A 19,147-nucleotide genomic window follows, 5' to 3' on the forward strand; every position below is an offset into this window, starting at 1 on the left:
GAGCTTTTACTCTTGGAGCTCACAGCTTTGAGATGCCCACTGCTGCTCAAACTCCCTGTTTGAGGAAAATGTGCATGTATCTGGGACCTCTCTGTCTGCCCCTTGCAAGTTTTGAATTTTTCACTAGATCGTTGCCAACAACCTTTGAAAAGGCTTGATTTCCAAAATGTCCAGAGTGCTTCCAGCAGAAGGACCAGCATTTGGTTTAGTCTTTAGTGGGATGCAAAGTCCAGCATTTAAGTAATGCCTCTGGGTAGGAGGGGTGGTGGCGGGTATTGTTTTGCATGGGGATTTGTTAATAGCCCTGGCATGCTTTGCACTCAAACGGCGGAGAGGTTGCTCAGGTAGCATTCAGTTGTAAAAAGGGATGTGCATATTCTGAAGTGAAGTTATTTTAAGCGTCAAGTTAATCTTAGTTTGGGTTGACTGAAGCTCTCCATCCTCCCAGCAGCTACTGACAGACTTCTGTGCTGGACAGAAGGAAATTATAGCAGTGGTTCTTGGGTCTTGCTTCTGCTCCAGAAGTGACGACACGGTGACTGCTGGCAGCTGCCGGCTTCCTTCCTTGGGCACGTGTTGGGTTATCGCCATTTAAATTGAAAGGGGCGGTCGTTTTTTAATTTCTCTGTTTACCATCTCGACGTGAGCTTTGTCTTCAGCGCTTTCCTGGCCTTTGCAGGTGGTAGAGGTCCCGGACAGTGTTGTGTGCAGTCGGAGGGGGAATTGGGCCCAGGCTCCAGCGCTGGGGAGGGTGGGTGCAGCCACGCAAGGTCTGAGTGCCGTAGGTCTTGCTTGAACACGGTCGCTGAGGAATTGGAGCAGGCGGACCCGTTTCTGACAGCACTCTCGTGCTGAAGTTTTGCTTTTTTACGCAACTTCTGGTGCCGTATTACTTGGCTTGCGCTTTGCCAGTTTGTTGGGTTTTAATTGCTACCCACAAATTACGTTAGAGTCGTCGGGTTTGCGGAGTCGAGCGCTCGGAAGCAGAGAGTTCTCAGGTTTGCGTACGTCTGTGCCGCGTACGATCCTGGGTTGTGCAGTCACGCGCCAGTTTTTTTTCCGCGGGACCCTGATGGCTTCAGGCTGCAGGATGCGCAGAGCTCGCGCGAGGCGCTCGCTCGATGCTGCTTTTCATTCTTCTCGTACTATTTCCTTGTTATCCAGCTCCACGCCGTAGGAGTGTGATGCACGGGTAATGGCAGCGAGGAAATGAGGTACAGGGAAATCCAGAGCCAGATCTTTTCATCGCTGAGGATGGCTGCTTCCAGTGGCTGGATGTAAGGAATGAGTAGGGCATGTGCATAGGGCTCCGGGAAGGTTTTTGCTTTACCAGAACCACGCCGTATGCAGTGCGTTAAAAGTATTGAAGGCCAGCAAAGTCCTCTCTGTAAGCCTAGAATTAATCCCTGATGAACTTCAGAGCTCTGTTTTAACCTGCAGCTGTGGGAGAGTACTCTCGTTATAAAGTGTTGGTGTCCCTGTGCGAGAGTTACTCTGGTTCTTCATCTATTAACTGACACGTCTAGTGCCATTCCTCTCCTCACTAAAAATAAAATAAAGGAACCAACGCCACGTGATGCTTGCTACTCCTGTAAACATTTCTGAAAGAATCTTCTACTACAGACGGTTGATTCGAGGTGTAACTAACCGCTGGTAACATTATACCCCTGAGATACAATAGGCATGGCAGTGGTTTGTTTGAGGAGGGAACATAAATTTCCTTGGTCAGTTGACATCTTCCCGGTGGGGAGGTTAATTCCGTTTGGCCGTCTGTGCTTCCCGCGGGCATGGTCTCCCGCTACGTGCACTGGGTGTACTGCTGTCCCTGCGCGTCCGATCTTGCACACACCCCGCTTTGCCGCTATTATTTACGCTGTTTGGAAAACCGTATTTTTTCCCAGAAGGGAGCACGTAGCTGGATCTCGCCTGGCCGTGCAGTCTGCTGGTATCTGCCAGTACCTCGTACTGAAGTGCATTCGTGTCTCGAATAGCTCTAAACATACCTGCAAAGCACTTCAGCCGTGGTGGGCATCCAGAAGAATGGGTATTTCCGCGGTTAGGGTGCTGTCCTGGGCCGTGTTACTGCTCGACCATAAATTTTTGAGGTCCTTAATGACTTCGGTGCTTTCATGACCTGGTGGCGATGCATCGCCTCTCCGTCGTGGTGGTGGTGCGAGTGCGTGGGCGTTCAGACGCTGCCACGGCAGGACAGCCTGCCCTAGGTGTGAGGAGCAGCTCGCTTTGGGTGACGGCAGGGTTTTTTGAACGGTCTGTAGGCTCAAGAGCTCTCCTGCGCAGCAGATTGGATCCTGGAAGTGTTTATTCTAGCATTTGGCTGTGATTGCTCTTACTTTCCTTGTTTCGTTTGTATTTGTTCTCTAATCTCCTATTGCTGATTAGCTGCGAAATGCCTGTTTGTGTATGTGATGTTACAGAAAACAACAGTGGTTTCTGTAGTAAATATGGATGTTCTGGCTACCCGTCGTGCGGTGTGAAATTCGAATGATCGATCCCTTTGCGGTTCACATGGGGCCGTGCAGCGCTCTGAAGCTGAGCGTGTCTGTGCGCAAATAGCAAAACCAGAGGTATTTTCTCGCAGATTGGACAGCCTTGAAGGTGAGGTTTTGCCGAATGTAATGGCAGAAACCTCTACGTCATTTCTGCTTTCTATATTTAACGCTTATTTTTAAAGCTTGGGTAAGAGAGACTCTGTTCAAGCGATGTCCTCGTTAACATACTGTCCGCGGTCATAAATACTTCAAGTCTCCAGTGAAGATTGTCGCCAGAGGAGTGTAGGCTTCGCTCAGCTATTCAGCGGTGAAGCTCTGCTCTATACGGCGTGGCACGCTTAGTACGTCGCCTGCTACCGTTAGAGGAAAAAACGGCCAACAGTAGCAACAAAATCGGCTTTTACAGGTGTTTTTTTTTAGGATGCGTGCCGCCCCTCCAGGTCTGCTACCTCTGCTAGCCGTCTTTGTATTTACTCGCTGGTGATTTCTTTCGGAAAAGTGCATCTCCCAGAACTTGAACCTTTTTTTTTTTCCCTAACAAATCTTACGTTGTTGAGGGTACAAAGATTCTAGTTCTGCTGCTACAGCTTCTTCTAAGCCCTCGCTAAAACCAATGGTAGTGGCTCGGTTTGACGCTGCAGCGGTAGTGTTTGACTTCACGCAAAACAGAAATACGTTGCCCCGAAGTCATGGATTTGTTGATTGCCTCTTGCAGTACAGCAGCTTCTCGTTGCACCTCGTCGCACCCCATTCCCAGAAGTGGGGTTAAGCTGTGCGATGCGTAACAATTATTAGTTTAATTTTTTTTTTATATTTCCCCACGTTAACTGAACAAATCTGTAGCTGACTGAAGAGGTATCAACTGTGAATATGATTAACAAGCTACGTGAGGCCCCCCCCTGCAAAAAGTGGTATTTTCTGAGTTATAATTGAAACAGTATTTCTTAAAAAGACGTTCTTAACTCAAAAATCAGGATTATGGGTGATGATCAACTTTCAGTCTAGCTGCTAAGAATGCACTTCTGTTTTTCTTGCCTGTGACTGACAGCTTCTTGCATGTAGTAATTTTGATTGTTTTTTCAGTTACTTGCTGTGGCATTTAGAAAGGCACAGGGAATAGAAACACCTGAAGAAAGAAACTCAATCCTAGCGGGGCGGGGGGGGCTTGTCCTGGGAGTTTAAAAAAAAAAAAAAAAAAGTCAAGTTAATGCCATTTTTAATACCAGAAAAATATGACCTATGTTTTGTTCTGTCTGCACAGAGCCATCTGTGCCGTGCAATGCAGTCTTTGCTCAGTAAAATGGGAGTTAAATCCTTTATGGTGGTTAAGGCATTGCCAGGATTTCCAAGTTAATGGGTGGAAAAGGTCTGTAAGAGAGTCTGCTTTGAATTAGAGCAGCAGTTTTCAACCTCTATTGATTTGCGGACCCCTAAACACTTCCCAGGTGCAGACTCTTGTCTAGTGAATTTAGACCTATCAACAATAGCCTAGTTTCACGGCATCAGGATATTTTTCCGCGGCCATGAGTTTGCAGACTGCTGAGTTACAGAACACGTCGCAAGCGTTAGTTGCGGCGTCCGGCCCCACGTGGATTTTGTGTTGAGTGGCACGCCGCATTCGCGCTGTGGGTCGCTGCCGGAGCGGGCAGGGGTGCCGTCCCCGCCGCCGCCGCGCGTTGCGAGAATAAAAGTTGCAGTTTGCTTTGCTGAAATAGTTAACTGGAAGTTTCAATGGTACTTTCAGGTGTGTTGGCGTGAATGTGGCGTTACCGGTTAACGTCAAGCCGGTGTCGGAAACTCCAAGGCGTGGTGATGTCAAAGGAATGGTGCAGAGGGTTTAGGGCTTTTTGGTGTGCTGTGGGACAGGACTGTGACTGGTCACCGCTCTGCGGGGAGGGATACAAAGAGCAATTCATGGCTGAGCCTGCGGGGAGGTCACAGTCAGGTGCAGGTAGCGTGTCCTGTGCTTTTTAGGTTTGGAGATGCTTGAGCATCGTCCTCACGGTTGTGCCTGGGGATGATAGGGGCCTCCTTGCTAAGTTGGCAAGGTTTGCCGGTGGTGCAGGAACCAGGGTGGCAGCGGGGGTGTCACCGAGGACACGCGCAGGCACGGGTGTGCGTTCGGGCTCCCTCAGGAACCTGTGCCGCTGCTCCCAGCAGGGAGCTGGATGGTGGCACGGGGGAGTTTCGCGTGCCTGCGGGTTTGCGGTGCCGTCCAGAGGCAGGCTGGAAGGTGGAGCGCTGGGTGTCCCGCTGGTTCAGTCCCGGGGAGGAGCACGGGCGTTGCTTTGGCCGATCCGAGCGGGTGCTCCTGGCTCCCGGGCCCAGGAGAGGGGAAGATGCTGCCGTGTGGCGGAGGCTGGCAGCCCTGGCAGGTGCCAGCTGAAGTTCTCTGTTCCTGTTAAATCAGAAATCTGCTTCAGTGTGGATACTCACAGTAGCTTTGCAGCAGTGATTAAATGTGCAACAGAGATAAAGACGGACTTGTGTATCCATCTCTTGTGTGTCCAGAAGCATTGATGAAGTCAGGAGGAATTCCAGCAGTGTGCTTTGCCTCTATTGACGGATGGAAGAGCACTCATTAAAGTTGACACGCTGGCTTTCCGTGGTTACTATTGGGAATACATCAAGATTTATCTCATCCAGGTCTTTGGAAGAATGGCAAAAAGAAATTGGGAGAAAAGTCCTTGTGTATCATCTCTCTTTCCCAGCGCTGGTGAGGGCAGGCTGGCCCTCGCCGGGCATCTTCACTTCTGCCTCTAGCACAGCCTGAGCAGCAGGTTTGTACTAAGTTGACCCACTCAGCTCGTTGTCCGGCTTGGTTGTAGCCTCGGCAGTGATGGACCTGCACGATCCACAAAGGAATGGCTTGTCCGGCAGCCAGCGGCATCTGCCTGCCGCCTCTTCGGGGCTGAGTTGCTGCCGTGGCTCTGTGCGGAGCTGTGGGTCTGGAGGTGGAAGGGGCACGGCTTTGGACGTGCGTGGCGTCGGGGAAGGGGGTGGTTCGGGAGTACTGTCGAACCACGGGGAAAGGGCAGCACGTTTCCAGTCCTGGAGGCTTCCCCGTGTCCCTCTCCATCCTCGTGGGGTGCTGGGGTAGGGAGCAGCAGGTAGGGTTGCCAAGCAAAGCGCTGTTTGTGCGGGTTCTCGATAGGGAACTTGTTCTGAGGGTTACGTACGGTGTTGGACAGCTGCGAATGCTGCTGGAGATGGCACATCATAAAAAAAAAAAACAGTTTTGTAGGTAATAAGATACGAGTCTAGCTTGCGTTCACTTTCAGACACTCATCAGAACTAATGCAATGGGGACTTATTCTTCATTTTCAGACATGCAGAATTTGACTTGTGCGTGTGAGAAACCAGAAGCGTTGAGTTGGAGAGAGCAATCCAACACGGTGTTGCACGCTAGCCGCAGGATGGGGTGCCTTTTGGTTTGGTATTTTTTAGGAAAAAGTGACCAGAGAATTCCTTGCACGGTGATATCTCAGCACGCTGGAAACCTCCAGCTTCTTTTTTCAGCTCCCGTAGGGCCTCCGGCGCTGAGCACGCAGCCAGGCTCTCGCCCTGAGCCCTGCTTGACGCTTCCATGGGTTCCTCTTGTTTTGGAGGAGCGTCTTCATGACTTTCCCTCCCACTCTTGGTGGAAAGATAGAAACCTGCCTCTTGCCTAACACGAGAAGGGCGAGGAGCAGGGTGGTTATCTCCCTTTTAATAGTTTCTCCGCTTGCCCTGATGTTACTTTGCTGTTTGCTTTTCCCAAGTACCTGTTCAGACTTCTTACTATTCTGGCTAATGTGGTGACTACCCACAGATTTCTAAATAGCAGCAGTGAAATAAATCAGATTCCTCTTACTTTTAGTTGGCCGTCCTCTCACAGTATGTTTAGGAAGTTGGATTCACAACACAAAGGTTAGGAAGCCTCTCTGAAGCATGAATTTGCAGGACCTGATGACTGAAGCATGAACCTTCCTCAGGATATGGCTCTAAGTGTGGATATCGGGAAATAAATAAGCGTAAGTTAAGTTTATTGTGCTGCTAGCGTTGAAAAATTCTGATTTCATTTTTAGTAGGGATTTGGCAAAAGCAGTTGAAATTTTAAATGCAAATTAAAAGTTAATTTTATGTGAACAGAACATTTTTTGTTTGTTTGTTTTGGAAAAATGGTTCAGTTGGGCAGGGGGGGTTGGCATGCTGAATACCCCCTCGTTTTGAGGAGTTCATGGTCTTGCCTAAGTGGCATCTTTGCATTTGGACTAACAAAGTGGGATTGTGCCTTCTCCTCCTGTGGGCAAATCATAATGTCTGCAGAAAAATAGACTTGCAAGCCCTGGTTAAATGTTTGTTGCTTTTAAAGAAGCCTATGGAATTAAAAAAACAAACAAACAAACCAACCAACCAAACAACCAACCCAAAACAGTCAACAAGCAAGTTTTAGTAGTTACACACTTGTGAACAATTTGCTTGATAATTTGAAGGGGCACAAAAGCGAGGCTGAAAAGGGGGCAGATCTGATGACCTGGTTTCAGTTTGGGGTTTTTTTTGGTCGTTCGCTGACATAAGAAGGTATTTGTTGATATTTGTCTATTGTGAGAGTTAGCAAAGTTCTGGTAATTGAAACAATTAGTGCTGATTAAAAAAGCCAGATTTAAAGAGAATTTGGGTTATCATTTCAAATGTATGCAGATAAGCAAGTGTGAGAGTTTTTCCTCCATTTCGGGCTCCTGGCAGTGGTTTGAAATCTTCCGAATGTTTGTGTGCCTGTGGATTTCTCTCCGCTGGGGATCTGGGTGAGATCGCATCCCTTCTCTCCCACTTCTCCTCCCGCCTTCCTCAAATCTCGCTGTCGGGTGCGTTTCTGGTTATTAGGATGCTGAAGTGCCAAAGCTTTTTATCACACTGCCGTCCTATCCGATCCATAAGGAAAATAATCTCCATTAAGAAAGCAGTGAAACAGAGATGCTCTTAACCAGTTGTCTTGGTGTCTGAGGCTTTGGTGTTCTCACATCAGTACGCTCTTATTTAAAATCCGTACGTTCATAACTCCTGACCTTGATGCAGATGCTTCAGGATATATGAATTACCCAATGTAGTACAATCGGCTCTCTTTATTTTAACCTTTCACGGCAGTTCATACGTATGTAGCACCCTTTGCATTTGTACGCCGCTGCAGCCTGGAAGAGGGTACTTAAAACTAGCCAAAGACAACAAATATCCACAAGCATGTAGATAACAGGAGTTTGGCTTGTATCATAATCTCTGCTGTATTTTTTGCTAGTGAATATTTAATTAGTGAGTATTTAACACTTCTGTGTGATACTGGTCCCAGATAAGAGGTATACTTTTTCAGACACGAATGTAGGTCAGATGCCTGTTTGCTTTTCGCTGCAGTGCTGAAGAAAGACGGGAGCGGTGGGGGGACAAAGAGCACGTCCCCGCGTCCCCCGCTGCCTGCGGGCTTCCAGCAGCCTTCTCCGACTTCTGTGTTTGCCTTCAAGCTTGCCGTAAAGTGCCAGCGTGATGATGCTTCTGGTGAGGGAGGCGATGGCTTCGGCAGATCCTCCGGGCAGGTGGTTTGGTTTGGGTGGGTTTTCTTAAACACGGACTCCAGTTGGGTTTACCCCTTTCCCCGTGCAGGGATTTTTTTTCCTGTAAGTTTTCTGGCAGCGGAGCACAGGGGGCTGCTGCTTTGCCCACCCGAGCGCGGGTTCAGCATCGCAGCCTCTCTCCATAAAGGCTTAAAGCTCGCGTGCTTTGTAATGCTATTTTGTACGAAGGAAACTTTGATTGATGACCTCTCTTTGCTTGGCTTCAAATACTTCTCAAGCTATGAAGTAGATATAATTTAATTTCCTTAGCATTTTATGTTTTTTTGGCCAATCTGGTTTTGATTTCAGAAAAGCTTCTTTAAAACAAGAATCTTTGCTAATAAGAACTTATTTTTTGGCTTTCATCACAAGCAGTTATTAGTTTCAGTCCTTGACTTTGCTTCGGTGTTTTTCTTAATCTCATCTCCTTTTTATCTTTCCGTGCAACATTCACAAGCAAAGGTTATTTCCCAATTCCTGTCGTCTTCCCTTCCATCTGTATTCGTTCCTGTCTCGGGGCAGGAGTGTTGGAGCTGAGTGAAACAAGGAGCAGTGGATCACTTAGGCTTCTTTCCACCCTCCCATCCTTAAGAGCAGGGTGGTGGTACGAGTTTTATTTTTAACGATCCCTGACTGTCAGCAGCAGTCACTGTACGAGTTGCAGTCATCGCTGCTTCGTTTCTGTGACCGGAGTTAAAGGATCTGGACCCGCCGGTGCTAGGAGCTGTATGGAGTCGGGGCAGAAGGATAAGCCTGAGCTCAGAGGGATCAGGTTGAAGCTACTCTGCTTTGTCTTAAACTGTAAGTTAACTCAGTGAAGTTGAACTTTAGCTGGAGGGAAGCACCACCTCCTGAAAACTTTGGGAATGGCTTTAGCGATGCCCTTCCAGGCTGGTTCTGGGAGTGCTTTTCATAGAGAGAATTTGCCCCGGTTGCTGCCCCTCCTTTGCGAGGGCAGAGGGTGAGTAACCCGTGGTGTGACGGTGAAATGGCAGGAGCCGGGAGTGTCGTGTCCCAGGCACAGCGCCTGTGACACCAACCACGTGCTTGGTTGTGTCATGGATGCTGCTTCAAGCAGACTTGTTTGGCCCAGGCTGATCCAGGTGCCTTCAGATGTCAACGCTCAAGTTTGCTTTGTTAGATTCCTTTGGGGTTTTTTTGCTGGTACGAGGAGCTCTTGATCATCAGCCGGTTCAGCTGTATCTGGGGATGGGTTGGTGGCTCGTAGGAACTAGGTGAACTCCTTGTCATCTCGTCCTGTTCAGGAAAAAACTAATGATCGTTGGACTTTAAGAAAAAAAAGGTGGTGGTGGGGAAGACAATGGACTGACCCTCACCAGGCTTCCAGCTCTAAGTAATAAGAAGCAGGTACTGGGAACAGCGCGTTTGCAGTCCTGGGGGTAGATGGGCTGCAGGGAGAAGCACGAGAGTTGCTGCCCCAGGAACGAGAAGGTTTGAAGAGGGCACCGGGAGCTTGTGCAGCAGAATTGCTACTGCCTCCCGCCCCTGGCACCGGTGTGTGCCCTGGCTCGTGTGCGGGCTGCGACTTCCCTGGCAGCTACTGGTGCGGTGAGATCCGCTCGCGAGATATCCCGTGCTCCTGCTGCAGGGCCCCGGGCGGGTATCTGCTGCGCTTCTGCCCGCGTGCTTGGCGGAAAAGGCCATTAGTATCGTTGTTTATACTGTATTGTTTAATTATCGTTTGGATGTACCTCCTCCTGTTATTTTCTTCCTTGGCTTTGATTCTGTCCACTTCTTGCCTGAAGCAGGCTTGGCAGGATCTTCGTTATTCTTGGGGGTCAGTGGCTCCCTTCTTTCTTTACTCCGTCCTTCTCACACACAGTGTCTTTTGCTGCCCCAGCCTTTCTCCAAAAGCGTGTTCTGTCCCTCGCTTCATTGAATGATGTCATGTTTATAATTAAGTCAGGAATAAACTATAATAGGGCTGTTTTGGCCAAGCATTTCCTTGATGGCTTTCCAAAGCAGATCTGAATTTGAAGTGTTGCAGGGCTACGATGGCTGCAGCTCAGTGCTTGGACTATGGATAGCTAGGCTCTTTGGGTACGTGATATTGAAAATCTTGGCCTGTAACTATAGATAGATAGATAGAAACGCCTATAAATCAGGCGTTGGTTATGCTTGAAAAGAGGACTAATGCTGAGGCGGCTGCTTGTACTAGAAAATATTTGATTGCAGCTTCAACAGCTTGTGGGTGATGGGATTTGGAAATTAGAGGGATGATGGCGAGAGCGTTGATTTCTAGCCCGGTTCATGCTCTTATTCAGTGGCTGCTTGAGATGGTGATGGTTGTCCCTAGAAGTATGCTTAGAGAGGAGACTTAATTTTGCATGGGGGTTCATTAGTAGGAAAAGGGGTTGAACCATCATTTTTGGGGTATGGGCCTTTGTTAGCTGACCCTACTAGGAAATAACATAAAGCAAGTATGGAGAGTTTTGCTCTCTTCTGTGTAGGTTCGATTTCTACTTTCCTAAGTCTGTCTTAGGAAATGAGAGGGCTGGTATAGCTCTTACGTTCACTTTATCGTCGTGACCCTTTGCGTTCAGGCACATTGCCTTAAGTAGGGAGGTAGGCCTGCGTAGCAGGTTGGTGTGCTGGTGCGTCAAAGGCACGGTGGTAGCGGTAGGGAGTTTTTTCGAAGTAGATGCACGAGTTGGTCGTAGCTATATATATCTGCCCCTTTGCGTGCAGTTTGGTCTTACTGCGGCTCTGCCAAGGTGGTCGCGTCCCCAGTCACGCTGTTGGGGCGCGCGGGGTGTCTGCAGCCGTGCCACGCTGGAGGTGGTGGTACTGCTCTGGTGGTGACGCGGAGGTGACCGGTGCTGCGGGAAGGGTGCAACCCGTGGCGTTCAGCGTACGCCTGTCTTTGCGGACTTGGGCTCTGTGCCACTTCTTCCAGCCAGATCACTGGATTGAAAAGCCGCTTCAAGTGACGCAGGCAAGAGTGGTCACTGGATAAGCGTTATTTTTGTCACTTTTTAATGATGTGGTTATTTTAAAGGGAAGGGGATTGGAGAGAGATGGTTGAGGACCGACACTATGTGTACAATAATAAAATCACTTAGAAATGTAAGCTTGCTTTGCTTGATCGATGATCTTAAAGGTCTTTTCCAACCTAAATGATTCTGTGTTTCGTATCTGCCTTACGGTGAGAATTTCAGGAGGGCAGAGATACTGTTTGTGTAGTTGTCTCTATGAGAAAGCCGGCTTTCTCACAAAATAACCAAAAGTCGGTGCTCAGCTTCACTGAGTGAATCGCAAAGACCGGTGTGTTGGGCACAGTACAAATTCAGGAGGTGGCTTTCAAGGTAGAGGTGTTTGTGTAGTCCTTCTGCAGAGCCCGGGCTTGGGAGCCCTTCCTCGGTGATCAGCGGTCATTTGGAGCCTTGCGTTGGTGGAGAGGGTTTGATTAAAAACATCCACAAGATACATTCTTGTTCTCTGCAAAAACAGCACAAAGTGATCTGAAATACTGCAGATCGTCTAGAGTTCAGGCTGTAGCTTGTCCTATCTGAACAGCAAATTAATACCAAACAGTTGATAACAGAGTAGACGGTACTCACTCCCTTTAGGTGAGCATCTAACATACAAAAACTGTGATGTTGCTCGCCGACGGAGCAAGGCTCCGTCCTTCCCTTCCTCGCTAACCCAAATATCTTACCTGCTTTGAATTTCTTCAGTATCTCCGTGGCGTTACAAGGTGGTCCCTACCTGGTACACGGTGGCTCGCAAGTTTTGTTGTTATTTAAACACTTGAACATTTCCATGCTCTGTAGGTAAACAGTACTCTGACCATGTGTAGGGATTGCATCTGAAGTTTGTTGTGTTTAAAAAATGTTGGGCTTTCCCTAGCTCACAGAAAAGTCACCATTACCGCAGGGCTGAATTTTTTGCCGTCGGGAAATATTAGCAGTTTGATCTTGGCATAGGAAATGTTAATTGTAATAGGAATGACATTTGTTGTATTCTGACCCAAGAAATACCTGCTTTGGGGGCTGTAATTCTGGTATCACGCAGCAGAGTTTAAATGAAGAGACTTACTGTACCTGGAGATGATAGTAACTGCTGCTTTCACTCCTCTGCTAGGGTTTTATTAGGTATCGCTGGCCAGGTGGTGGGGATTTAAGGGGAGCGGAGAGAAAATAGTGCAAGACAGCGATCTGCTGCAGCAGGGCTCGTCCTCGGGGCATGGGGACGTGGTGCAGTTCCTCCTCTGCCTCTTGGACCCGCTGGTGGGGCCTTTGTGGTGGGAGATGCTGAGGCCAACGTCCGACTGCTCGTGGCAGCGAAGGGAGAGAGCAAACGGGAGGAGAGCAAACGGGAGGACGGAGAAGAGCTGTGGAGAGAGAGGTGACTTTGAGCATTGTCTGAATAGTTTCTTGAAAGTTGTCATCAGGCATCTGTGTGGGGTATTAGGGGGTGACAAAGAGATGATTTAAATGCAGACTTGCCTCTAGGCAGGGGTTGTCGTGTCCCTCAGGTGGGTCAGCGTGAATGGCAAATCTCCAGCAGAGTTTTACTGCTCGGTCCAGCTGACTGTGCTCAGGTTACAGCTGTCGGTAGGATGCACATACATTGCGTCTGTACTGTGTGCTGCATTTGAGGTAATCAGTTAGTTACGATCTATAAGATCTAGATCTATACGATCTAGGCCCCTTCAAGCCTAGGGAGGAAAAATGTGTTAAAAAAGAGGAAAAAATCACATTTACAAGAAGAACACAACCTGGAAACGGACCAGAAAAAAGGAGTTTTGCATCTGAAAGCGCATCCGCATTTTAAAAGCACCAGCAAAGGCAGCACCTCTGGTTTCCACGCTCCCGAATGCGCATTTTTGTTCCAGAAGACCTGTGTCTGCGGCGCGGCGGAGGCACGGAGGCTGCGGCAGGGCAGCGGCAGCGCGAGGGTCTGCAGCCCCCTGCCCGGTGCCGCTTCGCGTTCCCCATCCCCGCGCTCCTGCTCAGCGATAAGTTATTGCGTGGCTTTTGATGAGTGAGTGAGAAGAATTTCAGCAATGTAGTCTGTAATGTCATTACCTGCTTTTTTTCATGTACCAGAGGAGTTTATCCTTTTGTATTTTCTTTAACCACGTGAAGAAAACCCGTAAAACTCAACCTGAAGCGGAATATACCTTTTATTGGAGAGGTCTGTTGTATTTTAGTTGCTAGGATGTTGAACTGTGAATTGCAAGAGACGTGCCTCGGGAAGGGTGGTGAGCAGGACGAAGAAGTGAAGTGAGAAGGTGCGTATTTGCGCTATGACAGCTTTAATGAGGAGCATATTGCTGATGCTTATTGGCAAGAATAATACCTGTAGCCCTTCTTAGAGCTTTTAAAATGCTGAACCCACCTGGGATGTGTCGTTGGCTGGTGCTGGTAAACAGGCAGGATACCCCACAGCTGGGCACGGGGACTCCTGTTATCCCGGGAAAACCTGTTGTACCCTGTTTTGGCTCAATTAGTCACAACACCGGTAAGCTCCTGAATCCTCTTCTTGGCAGAGGTCCTGCTGGTAGCCCAGTGCCCAGCCAGAGATTGCACGTACTTAGCAAACAAGATAGGCTCTGCCCTTCGCTAGCGAGGCAGAAACGGTGTTAAGCGGCGTGAGGTTTGTGTGTGTTGAAAGATTTTTGACGTTCTCGTGATGGCTGCGCAGCCCTGGGAAGCAGAGCGGGTTCGGGTGAGTGTTTCTACAGAGGTGATACCTGTGAAACGGGTTTTGGAGACAGGCGAAGTCCGTATGTCCGTCTGTCTGCTAGAGGGGGCCTGACTGCCTTCGTGCTCCCTTTCTCCTGCTGTGTAGTTTTGGGGCAGAGCGATGGCAGTTCTGCTCATATAAACTAAAAATGAGGACATAAGGTGTTTTTCTGGCTGTACCTGCCTTTGGTTTCAAATACTTCATATAAATACTTCGTATAAATCATATCTTTATACTTCGTATAAATCACGTCTGAGAAGCAGGGCAGTTATTAGCTTGTACATACCAACTTTTTTTCTTGTTTATTTGTTGATTTTTTGCAATTGATAAACACTTAATTTGCTGTTCTCATCACCTTCCAGTCAGGAATATTTCACTGTCTCTTACTACTACTTTTTCTGGACACTGCAACCTTTGAAATGAACAAATTGGTGTTAGCGAAGTAATGGGGGCTGGTAGTGATGCCAAATATTTACCCGCTCATGTGAAGTTTGAGTGCAGTCATTTACCAGAGGTCACGTTCCTTACTTAAAAAATACCAAAAAACCCCTCAAACCCTGGTTTATTGTTCTGTTCTTTTGGAAGGATGGGGAGAAGGATTGTGTTCTTTGAAGGTGTAGAAGCCACTAAGTAAAATCAGGACTTGCTTTTTAATGTAAATGTCTCTGGTGGCCAGATGTAATCTGCACACGGGGCGGGGGGGGGGGGAGGCAAAAAAAAAAAAGCATCTTTAAAAGCATCTGGAGCTTTAGTGATTTCTTGTGTTCTGGTTTTTCCCCAAAGATCCGAGCCAAGAAGAAACCTACTCCAGTGAAGTATGAAGTTGGGGATCTTGTTTGGGCCAAGTTCAACAGACGCCCATGGTGGCCATGCACAATTTGTCATGACCCAGTGCTGGACTGTCACTCAAAAATGAAAGGTACTGTATCTACTCAGACCACGAAGTGGAGGCGTTGTGTATGGCAGGGTGCTGCAGTTTTTAATTAATTTAAAAAAAAAAAAACAAAAAACAAACACCAACATTTCTGGCCCTTGAAAGGTGTGAAGAAATAGCCTCTATTGTGGGAGACCTGGATCTGTAAAGTAGACCTAGATCAGGGAGGTGACAGGAGGAGGATGGGGCTGAGGCTGATGGAAGCGGCACAGATAGCTGCTGGACGCGTAGGCTTTTCTTTCCAGAGTACAGGAAGGATGAGTAGCTGGGCTGAGCTCAGGGCAGCGCAGAAGAAAGAACAGCCTCTCGAAAAAGGGATGCAAAGAAAGAGCAGAGGAAAAGGAGGTGGATGAGGGAGATGAGGACAGAGATGGGCAAGCAGAGCTGGGTAGCCTGGGGTGCGTGAGGACGCAGAGTCGGCCAGGCTTGGAGAACGGGAGGCTGGAGAGGCTGCGAAGCGGGGTGCGGGATAGCGTGGCGTAGCCGCTGAATGCCTGAAGGTGCGATGGGAATGTGTGAGAGGAAGTGGAGTTTTTTTTTTTTTGGTCTTGTTTGGCACAGGGAAACAACGTTTACAGGGAAATATCAGAAAAACGTGGAGGTGGAGTCACATATGTGAAAGTTTAGGGCATAGTGTCAGGGAGACTAAGAGCCAGCTGAATGTGGGGGGAAGAGATGGGGGAAATAAGACGGAGCTGTGCGTGCATGAACATAGGGGAGAGCCAGGAGGGACGAGAGTATTACAGCCTCGAGGCAGAGGAGTGTAGGTGAGCGATGGAGAAAACAGAGGGGAAGTGATTGTTTGGAAATTGCAGCTCATTTGAAGGCTCTCTCAGTGCTTTTAGGATCATACGAGCTGCCACGGGGAGACTGCCACAAATGGAAAGGCTTATTTATTTGTTCCTGCTTTCCCCTTCTGATTCTTTTTGTTCTGTGGGCAACTGGAAACCCCTTGAACTGGTGCCGTCTGCCACTGACAGCTCTAGACTGGCGAGGTTGCCGCTCACCGATGTGTTTCTCTCCAGTTTTTGTGGCCTTTGCCAGCCTAAGAACCAAGTGCTGAGAGCAAGTAGGCTTTTTTTTTTTTCCTAGCGGCCATCAGCTCTGAGCCCTCTGCTATTTCGCTAGAGACATGAAGTAGCTTTTCCTACATTGTGCTCACATCACTTCCCAAGTCTGGTTGCTGTAGTCTCCTTACTCGCTATTTCTCCACCTTCCCCTTCATCCTTTGGGAAGCATTCATCCTGATTCTAGATAACGCTGAATGTGCTGTTTTAAATAGTCCCTTTCGAGCTCTCAAATTCCTGTTGAAGATGTTGCCGGAAGATATGCCAGACATATATTCTTCCCCCGCATCCCTCCCCATGAAGTTTTGGACAGGATTTAATGTATATAGCTGTCCAGTAATCCCCTCTCAGCCTGTGCTTGAGGGTTTCTAATAAAGGAATTCTGCAGGGAGGAAGCGTGCTATTAACAAATTCCAGCAACGTCTGATCTCCAGCTACACGATAGACTCTCCCATCATGTTTTATCCGTGTTCAAACCAATAGAGCTCTGGGGAAAAATTGCGTTTTTCCAGTTGTGGCTGTATGTAATCTGCTCATCTCCCCTCCCCGATGGCAGAGCGGGTGGATCCGAACTCCGGCGCTTTTGGGCAGGGGGAGCTGCCGGGGCTCTGTCTGCACCGTAGGAAGCGCAGTCCTCCTGCCTTGGCTCTCCTGTTGCCATGGGAACGAGCCCTTCAAAACAAGGCAGGTCGCTTCAAACTCATCACTTGCGCAAAAACCTCTTCTCCTCTTGGGCTTGAGGCATGGCGTTTTGTTGAAAGCGGTTTGCCTTTTCTCAGCAAGCTCGCGACTCGAAGATTTTTTTTGGAGCTGGAAGATTGAGGCTCAGTGGCTTGAGTCCCGGTACTGTGAGTGGGATGGATGAAGTCTGTCGTCGTTGCCCTTGGTTTGATGCTGCCCTGGTCGTTATTTGTCATCCTCTCGGTGGTCTGGGTCAGAATCTCAATGTCGGCATTGCCAAAGGCCAGGCTGCCGCACTGTGCTGGCGCTCCTGGAAGAGGCAGCACAAACCAAACGGGCTGCGAAGTCTAGGCTACGTGTTCAGAGCGCGAAGGTGTTCCCAGGAGAACGTGAAGCACGCGTTGCAGTGAAACGCAGGGAGAAGTTTATATCCCCTGTTCAAGCCTCATTTGCTCTGTTCTAATGCTTGTAACCTGTCCTTTTGCACCAGTGCACCCAGTACTGGTTCTGTTCTTAATGGTGCCATCTCTGTTCAGCATTCTTGCACAGAAAACACCTTTGAAAAATCTTCGTTTGTGCCCTCGTGATTGAGTTTCTTCTCTTGCTCTGCACCTCCGTGCCCAAAGCACGGAGATACTCATTGCAACTAACGTCGTGTCGCGTTGCACCTAGTCCTTGTAAAGTGTCTGTGCATGTGTGTACTTACTTAAATACTGCTGTTAATGTTTTACGTCCTAAATAAGAGTTTGTTTGGTAACAAAGCGTTGAACAAGATGGGAGATACCGTGGTGGGGGAAGCTGAACCTGCATGAGTAAATCCTATCCAGAAGGATGTCATATCTGGGTGTTGCCGGCACATTGTTGCCTTTTCCCAACGGTCAAGTGGACTGGACTGTTTAATCATTAATCAGGGAGTAGCAAAAAAGAAATGTCCTGCCTATTATGTTGTGTGTCTCAAGGGAAAAAAAATATTTAGAGGTTTTTGCAATTTTTTTTGCAGCCAAACTATAGTCTTTGCTCTAGGGAGATGATCCATCTTGGACCTGTTAATCAATTGTAAGGAGAAAAAAAATATATAGAAATAGAGCGTAGCAACACAGAACATAGCAGAGATCGAAGGGGTCTCCCTTAGTTCGGAGTAGAAATCCCCTGAACTGGCATTCATGTGGGAATGTTATTAAGCAAAAAGGAGTTGAAAATTAACTGGCAAAATTGTTACCGCTTTACTGTGATTCTTTTTGTGTGTCTTTATTCTGTTATATGCAAGGGGTTAATTCTGTTAAATTTCTCAAACTAGTTTCCAATCGGAGACCGTACCGAGAGTACTATGTGGATGCCTTAGGAGAACCTTCAGAGAAAACCTGGGTTGCTGGGAAAGCTATTGTCCTCTTTGAAGGAAGACACCAGTTTGAAGAGCTGCCTGTTCTTCGGAGAAGAGGAAAGCAAAAGGAAAAAGGCTACAAACATAAGGTGAAAGATCTGTTTTCTCTAATATGTTTTGGATTCTTTGAATCTGCACAGTACAAAGTATTCCTTCATGCCCGGAATTGCGCTTTGACAGCTTTCTTCTGTGGCAGCGACTGCAGCAGTGCGGCCGGGGAAGCGATTCTTTGCATCCTTACAACGAGCGTAGTTTGTAAGCTGCTGGGAGTTTCTAGGCTCTCTTTTATGTCGGGGTGTGGCCTGCTGCTTTTATTGCCCTAGACGGCTGGGAGAGGCAGAGGAGTCAGGTCTCTGTCGGCGTGAGACGCGTTCAGCGGCGCAGCCCTCTCCTGATGTCTGTTACGATGCACTTCTAAATAACTTCCCGTGCTCGCTGGCAGCCTCTTTTGGCTGATCTGAAGCAGAGGTGGAGTTGCACGCTTCACTAGATCACTGACTGAGATAAAGCAGTGGGGTTTTTAGCCCTGCTTCAGTAATTCTCTTTATAGAAACCTGTGAGGACTTATAATTTGCCTTGGAAAAAGCTTTGTCAGTGAGCCTGTGTGGGAATGAGTTTTGTGGCTCATCGCATCATCTCCGTTTCCAAACATAACAGCCCGGAACAGTTGTAGCCAGGATAATGTAGACCAGGGGTCTGGTCTACGTCTTTAGGAAGGTGACTGGAGAAATTAACTTTTTAGAATTGCTGAAGTGAAGAAATACAGAGGCTTCTGCGTTACTGTAAGAGAGCAGATAGTCCTGCTATGCAATGGTGTCTGGTTTTTCTTTCTTTTCAAGAGGCTTATTAGCAGTTATGTACTTAACCTATGGTCGTGCAAAACCATCAGATGAAATGTGCTCTTGCAGATGCGAGTCCCCGGGTGTAATGCTTTCATTTGGTTTTCCTTTTCCAAGGGCGTGTTCGGTATCTTCTCTAAAGACTTTCCCCCTTGTGTTGGCAGCCCCCTAACAACTAGTTACGTGCTCCCAAGTAACTTCTCTGGTCCTAGAAATGCTGCATGACCGGAGTCTCATCCTGTATGTAAATGGCAGCACCAGTGTGGCAGCAGCAAAGGGAATTGGATGTTTGTGGCTTGCATAAATGTCCAGGTTTGCATCCCTGGAAGCCAGGATCTGATGCAAAGCTGAGAGTATTTGGCTGCTTTGCTACCAGGCTCCATAAAACTTTTTAATCTGCTGAGATGTAATTTTGTTGGTGTGTTTGGTTTTTTTTTT

At 48.1% G+C, this 19,147-nt stretch overlaps 1 protein-coding gene across 2 annotated transcripts in view; it reads left to right on the forward strand.

Moving 5' to 3' along the window:
• The window catches only part of NSD1 (nuclear receptor binding SET domain protein 1), a 66,759-nt gene that overhangs the window by 3,108 nt on the left and 44,504 nt on the right, over window positions 1-19,147 (forward strand). For both annotated transcript variants that reach the window (XM_082324337.1, XM_082324338.1), the window contains exons 3-4: window positions 14,591-14,726; window positions 17,787-17,959. In XM_082324337.1, the coding sequence (XP_082180463.1) occupies window positions 14,591-14,726; window positions 17,787-17,959 (309 nt within the window). The remainder of the gene's footprint in view (window positions 1-14,590; window positions 14,727-17,786; window positions 17,960-19,147) is intronic.

The sequence above is a fragment of the Platalea leucorodia genome (genome assembly GCF_965183815.1).
Source record: "Platalea leucorodia genome assembly, chromosome: 11".
Lineage (NCBI taxonomy): Eukaryota > Metazoa > Chordata > Aves > Pelecaniformes > Threskiornithidae > Platalea > Platalea leucorodia.